Raw genomic sequence first — 7,306 nt, 5'->3', positions numbered from 1 at the left:
TCAATTTACACTCAAGTCAATTAAAAGCACAAACAATTATTTTGGAACCATTTACCGAAATTTGACAAAATTCGCGTCTGAAATGCGTTCATACTTTATATGATGCGAAAGAAACGCTTATTTTGCATAAAGCACGTGTCGTCTCGGTGGTTTGTGCTTGGTGACACAATCGCGCTTTCGAAGGCAGCGGACTAGCGATTGTGCGGCACTCACTTTCCAGCAACAAGTGAGTTGAGCCTATTTGTTCTTGCGTCGCCTACGGCCAAGCGACGTACGGTCAAGCCTCTAGCCTCGGTTTTAAAAGAAGGTTTTAGAAAACGAGGAGAGAGAGATTTGAGAAAGAGAGATTTTTAGAAAGAGACGTTATATAAGCAAGCAAGAGAAAGATAACAACGGCTTAGCATATATAACCTTGGGTAGGGAGAAGTTGACGACTAGTCATATCCCCCTATAGTACATTCTGGGCCATTTTAGTTCTGGCAGGCGTAGACATGATATTTTTGAGGTGTCATACGCTTTAGGAAAAACACTAGAATGAAAAGACATGACAAGGGTTTGGCTTGTCATGGCCATGCGGCCATGGGCAACATGCCCTGGACAAGCATGACCGTGACACTTGGCACGATTTCGAATTTTCCGATCAGTGTGGCGGCGCCATCAAGAAAACTTGGCGGAAGCTGAGCGGTTTCCGGTCGCCTCCGTCGCCTCCTCCCTCTCGGCATCCTTCTGTATAATCATTGCTTTCTGTTTTTTTCAGTCAATCATACTCTGTAATCTCCGCCTTCTACACCTATATTTTACTCATATGAATGCTTCATCGAAACATCATCGCTTTGACTATTACCGCGTACCTTTTTGGATGCTTTCTGAAGTCATCTGGACTCGCCATTTCCTATTATTGTGTTAGTTCCATTGTTATTTTGATTGTCGATTAGTAATGGCGATGGCTGCTTTCAAATCGTCGTCTAGAAGAGGTAGTTCGACTTCGGCGACACCTTCTTCGAGTAGCGGCGTGTCAACTTCGGTTAAGGATAGTAAGCAGAATGAAAATTCTCTCAAGAAAGCTACTATGCGTAGATCACGAAGCGTTAGTGCTTTTCCTAGATCTAGTACAGTGGATGTTTCCGCAGATTTTTCGAATAGTAGAGATAATCCGCTCTTCTGGAGCAACGGTTCGCCCCCGATGGAGGAAGCTCGTTCTGTCAACCTTGAATTAGATGACAGTTCCGCCAGAGTCAGATCAGGAAGTTCGAAACGTGTGAGTTGCGGTGGTGTTGAGAGTACGAGGGGACGATCTGTGTCGAGAAATTCTGATTCTGGAAGTGTAGGTTCAGGAAACAGGAAAACCGGTTGTCGAAGCTTATCGAGGGTAGGTGCTGAGCGGCGGGACCGTTCGGCGTCTGTGTCTCGATATACCGTTTCATCGCAGTCCGTTGTGAACTCTGAGGTTAGACATAAAATTTATTCCATGCTTCATTGTCTGTTCGTCTTGGTTTAGACACTTTTAGCTGAACTAGAACTTAATTCTCATATCCTTTTTCTGATATTAAGAGTGAGGCTGAGAGAGAGAATTGTTACAGTACGAAATCCAATAGTAGAAAGACTCCAGATTCTGTTCTTCGTGGTCGGAGAGAGGGTGGTTCAGTTAGAAGTAGTTCAGATGCTTTGCAGCGATCGAAAGGCCTTCAGACTCGATCCAGTCAACTTTCGCCCTTCGATTTATCGGATAACTGCGATGTATCAGTGGTAAGAGATCTCAAGGCCTCTGTTAATTCTTCTTTGAATTCTATAAGATCTTTCCTGTGCTACATTGTGACTAAGTGTTGGAACAAGTTCAGTCTTGTAGTTTTGAGGATAGGCTGTCCACCGCTAGTTCTTTATCTGAAGCTGAAGAGAAAACTATAAGAGCAGTTTGTGAGCAAATGAAGGTGAGCAATGTCAATTTTTGGTTATTTCAGTTTGAATTTACTCATGCCAAGCCTTGTTTTAGTCGTTTAATCATAATTTGCATTCCTTTCATAGTCAATGAAGGGGGATTGTTTGCAAGGGCAATCCAGTGCTAGTGACATATATGACATTATTCAATACGAAGTTAGACGTGCTGTCCAAGATATTCATAATGATCTTCTCAATGTAAGTTTTGATCTTTTGCTGATGTTTATGTTTTTTTACTTCAATTGTTCTTTTAACTTCGAGACTCTTGTAGGCATTGTTAATGTTCTGGGTACTATCATAAGAATATGAATAACGTCATTTGCTTTTCTTCCCCAAGAAACTCTTTTCAACAACTTAGTGAAAAGGACATGTGGCATTTCAAATTTTTCTCTGGACTTATTATCAATATGAGGTGATCGTAACACAGTATAGTTTGACTCGTGATTCTGTCAATCCAATCTTCCGCGAGTAAGGAAGTGACGAAAGTGTTATCAAGTGTGGAATATCAAGTGAACTACGAATGTTGCTTGGCCAAAAGCTTCTTCACAGTTTTGCTTGTTCTTGAATGATACATTATTTCTCTCTAACCATAAACCCCAAACAGGACCTTCACCACCAAAATCCATAGAATTTTTGCCTTCCTTTTCAAGAAGTTCCCACATAATATTGGTCTTTGCGAATCTATCCATCCCTCAATTGTAGTTACAAGTAATTTTCAAGCCTCTTGAACCGTAAGGGAAAAAGAGATGGTCCGATGCTTTGGCACAAAACACGATGGCCAGGGTAGAGTAACTTGTTTGGGCAGTAGTTTCATGGGGTTGTCTGAACATTTTTGTTAGCTTTTCTATTTATGTATGCCTTTTTATTTGTACTTGTTTTCGCCAAAGTACCTCTTTTGTAATTCCATGTTTGGTTTTATTTTACTTGATTGGAACCTTTTACCTTTTGTGAGATTGGTTTTTTGGATGTCCTTTTATTCTTTTATTTTTTCTCGATAAAAGCTGTGTTTCTTATAAAAGAAATCAGGAACAAGAATAGTTGATTAGATTATTTGCTTCTGTTTAACTAATAATGTTTCTCTATAATCTTCTTGCATGTATAAATGACTTATTCCTGGAATGAGATGTCCGTTTATATTGTACAACATGACATATCTAAATTTCAAATATGTTAATAAGACAATTTGCTTCCATTCTGTCATGGTTTGTAATTTCAGGCTTCACAAAGTGGTGCTGATGCTGTAGGAAGTTCAAATATTGACATTCCTTCCGAATTGGTGAATCCAGGAGCAGTTGAAATGGTGATGGACTTGAGAAGCGAGTATTCCAAGAAGCTTGAGCTGGTAGTACTTGCTTGTCCATTGTGCTGTTTAACTTTGACAACCCCTTTCTCTGTTTATGATTCTTCCTTCAGTCAGATTTGCTTTATATTTTGTGTTTCTGCATTATTTTGTTTTTATCATTCAAGTTTTCAACTTCAATTACATCATTGACAACAAGAAATTAATATATTCTTCTTCTACTGGTAGTCACAAGACCGAGCTAGAAAACTTCGAGCAGACTTGGCAGTAGAGGAGCAGCGTGGATTAGAGCTAAGTAGAATTTTACGGGAAGTAATACCGGCTCCTAAGACTTCTATGAGACGAAAAGTATGCTCCCTTAGTTTCTTCATCAATTTTACATCAACTTAGTACCTTCTTTTGGCATAATCTGTTTAAACTTCTCCTGATGGGTTTCATTCTTTAACATGCTGAATATTTTTCCTTCTGAATTTGGATACTTCACCTGCCCCAAAGACTATGGGGTTATTTGGAAGTAATCTTTAAAATTAGTTTGTTCGTTTGTGTTTTTTTTTTTTTTTTATAAATGCAATAACAATTTTTAAAAGTATTATCAAAACAAAAAAAAGGCTGGAAACGTAGTAATTTATTATTTTCATGGGTTCTCTTTGGTGTTAGAAAGTCTCTCCTGTAAATACAAAAGAGACAATAGCTTTCTATGACCTTTAAATTGCAATCTAATGGAAAAAAAGTAAAATTTCCCCAACACGTACAAAGTCCATATACTTGTCACAAAAGAATCTTATTGTTCTTTTATGTCCATGTCTCCAATAGGGTAGCGAAGAAAGAGTGATCTGAATGTTATAGAAATAATTGATTTATGATAGAGAGATCATATGATGACTGAGCAATTACCATAAACAAATGATTGAAGGATTGATTTCCCCCATTATGAATTTAGCATGTTTACATTGTGGTCTTTCTGATGGATATCTTGCATACAGGAATGGCAGCTTGCCATTCTGATACAGAGAAATTGATCAATTGTTCAATTTCAAAACAGGCTAGCATTGAAAGAAGAAGGATGTCAAAACGTCTAACTGATGATGCCTTGGCATATTTTGATGAGTGTGTATCATTATCAACATTTGATGGTTCTGATTTCTCATCAATGGAAGAAACCCCCCCACCAATTCACCAAGTTTCTTCCACTACCCAGGTGCTAGATGGTACCCCCCAGGCAAGTTCCAAGTGATTTAGTCATGATTTGAGCATTTTTTTCTTTGACAATTTGATTCACTTGCGAATCACATATCATGAACTTCTTTCCTTTTTATTGGTGCCAATGTGTACTAGGCATTTTATTAGGTTAATGAAATGCTGGTGACAGGACTGACTGAAAGGGAGAGAATAGTTGCTAAGAAAAGCCTATAATAGCCCTCTGAAGAGGGATAGTATAATCAATAATATCCTCTTTTATCTCATTAACAGCTCCCATCCCTTAATAAGTTCTTCTTGAGGTTGTAAGACCGTGTTAAGCCAGGAAATAGTAGCTTTACCCTTTGAAAGGAAGAACTTTAAACATGAGAAAACTCCTCACGTTTCTAGGGTAGAGAGTGCCGAGGATGACGATACTAAGAATCTTCTATCATAATAGTGGGAGCTTGTAAGGCGCCTACAGGACACAAAAACAGTTAGCCTATATTGTCTTTTTTAGGCTTTCCCTTTCGACCTTTTCCTCAAGGTTTTTAAAATACGTCTACTAAGGAGAGGTTTCCAAATTATAAAGAATGATTGGTTCTCCTCGCCAACCGACGTGGGATCTCACAATCCCCACTCCCTTTGGGGCCAGCATCTTGGCTGACACTCGTTCCCTTCTCCAATCGATGTGGGACCCCCCAATCTATCCCAACGTCCTTGCTGGCACACTGTCTTGTGTCCACCCCCTTTAGGGCTCAGCCTTCTCACTCGCACATCATCCGGTGTCTAGCTCTGATACCATTTGTAATATAGCCCAAGTCTACCGTTTGCAGGTATTGTCCTTTTTTGGTTTTTTCTTTCGGGCTTTCCCTCAAGGTTTTTAAAATGTGTCTACTAGGGAGAGGTTTCCACACCTTATAAAAAATGTTTTTTTTCCTCCCCAACCAACGTGGAATCTCACAAAAACGATCGGTTGCCCAACTTTGATAGAGAAAGCTGTCCCGATTTCTAACTCAAACTTGATCATAAAACCTTAAAACCAAGCAAGTTTGAGAGTTCGAATAAGACATTCTTTGCATACTTGCTCTCAAACAAAGTAGGTGATATCCGGGGACCAAGATATCATACAAGGGAATTTACATGAAACCTAACACCACTTTTCCAATCTTCATTTCTCACGTCCCATTATAGCATGAGTTTCCACTTTCAACCATTGCTCCAAGTTCCCCCTTTTAGTTCTCTCAGCCAATTACCTCACGAGTGCTATGCTCAAGCTAACAGTTGGGGCCAGTATTTAAAAATCCCCATTCAATGTTTGAAGTGCGTTCTTGATAGATCACGAGGTCGAACAATTGTTCTACACTTACAATGCAAACTTATAAAGTTCCTAACCAATCTCTGATACATCCTGTAATATAACATTCCTATCATCGTCGAATTGCTGCTTTTAATAATTGGTTGTGATGGACGTCGAGTCGCTAATAGATTTCCCACATCGAATGCTTGCAGTTTCAGGAATCAGCAGCAATTGAAACTGCATCTGAGAGCGAGCAATACAATTTAGGACAGACATCTTACAGAAGCAGTAATCTCAGCAAATCTCAGTTCTCCTTCAGTAATAAACCACAAGAAACGTATGGAATAATCCAACAGGACATTGGGAAGTACATTCAGAAGTGCGAGAAAGATGGTAATAAATCGAGGGTTGTAAGCATGAAGAAGCAGTGCGATATTATTATGAACGATAGGAATATGGAGAAGGCAAGTGAAAGCCTGTTGTTCGATCGACTTGTTTTCAGAAACCGAATAGAGTCGGGAAGTATACTACTCTGCGGTGTAAGCTCTTCTGCAACTTCCTCCTATTATGCTTCTATTATCTGAATGTCGTCAATAAGGTATATACTTTCTATGTGATAATTTTATTGTATTGTAATGTATTGGATTGGTTAAGCTGTTGGTATGTATATTCCATAGAATTGTGCGAAATTGAAATTGGCCAATTGTGATGGCTGGATCTTAGGTATGATCTGGCCGTTGCCCATTCGAAGTCGACGACATCGGATTGTTGGGACGAAATGTGGACAATTGAACCAAATTGAAGAACTGAACTGAATCGACTCGACTCGACTCCGGTTAGTAAATTTGGTTCAGTTGGATGTCATGTTCCATGGAAATAATTGGTCAATTTTACCTTAAATCAAAATTCTGTCAACTCCTTTTGGATTAAATAAGACATTAAAAATATTAATTTTTTTTAAAAAATTAAAGTATTTCTAATTTTTCTCTAAATTTTTACTAATATTATGTATCAGGGTATGTACGATGATTAAATTAAAACCCTTTTATAAATATTAGAGACTAATTTTTATTTTTAGAGAAAGATATAGGATGGTAGATAAAAATCGAAAGTGATTTCTTTTGTAAATATAAGTTTTTAGACCAAATGCTACAATGTACCTCGTTCCTTGTCATCATAGCCTTGATCTAGAGGCAGTCTTAACGATTGAAACTACGCAAAATTGAATTCAATCAAATTAACTCGTTTCAACCTACATTTGGGCAAGTTTTGGATGAAGTTTGTTAATTGGATTAAAATCACTTTTATCATAATTCAAAAAATCATATCTTTAATTACTAAAAATCAAAATGTTATTTAAATACCATTAAATTAATTTTGATTAATTACTGTTCATGGGTGGAGACCGATTAAATCAAGTCATATTTTCATGATTCTTTTTTTATCCGATCTTTTTATTATTTATTACCACGACTTATTGTTGTCATCGACAAAAGGTCAAGGTCAATTTATATATAATAATTGCATTGTAGCCAATTTATATACAATAATTGCATTGTAGCAGATATAGTTTAGTAGTAAAAGTGTGATTCGTT

The 7,306-nt window shown here is 37.8% G+C and overlaps 1 protein-coding gene across 2 annotated transcripts; it reads left to right on the top strand.

Annotated features, from left to right (window-relative positions):
* Positions 1–620: 620 nt before the first annotated feature.
* On the top strand, positions 621–6,396 carry LOC111449721. Of its 2 annotated transcripts, none has more exons than XM_023089739.1 (8): positions 621–1,447; positions 1,552–1,746; positions 1,839–1,928; positions 2,023–2,133; positions 3,152–3,277; positions 3,464–3,583; positions 4,278–4,454; positions 5,924–6,396. In XM_023089739.1, exons 1-8 carry the CDS (start codon positions 938–940, stop codon positions 6,293–6,295), a joined length of 1,701 nt encoding a protein of 566 aa, XP_022945507.1. In that variant the 5' UTR covers positions 621–937; the 3' UTR covers positions 6,296–6,396. The 2 variants fall into 2 exon arrangements, with proteins under 2 accessions (XP_022945507.1, XP_022945506.1); XM_023089738.1 differs by having other exon boundaries at positions 5,900–6,396.
* The last annotated feature ends 910 nt before the right edge of the window (positions 6,397–7,306 follow it).

The sequence above is a fragment of the Cucurbita moschata genome, unplaced genomic scaffold, assembly GCF_002738365.1.
Source record: "Cucurbita moschata cultivar Rifu unplaced genomic scaffold, Cmos_1.0 Cmo_Scf00011, whole genome shotgun sequence".
Lineage (NCBI taxonomy): Eukaryota > Viridiplantae > Streptophyta > Magnoliopsida > Cucurbitales > Cucurbitaceae > Cucurbita > Cucurbita moschata.
This window is presented reverse-complemented; position numbering and strand designations above follow the sequence as displayed.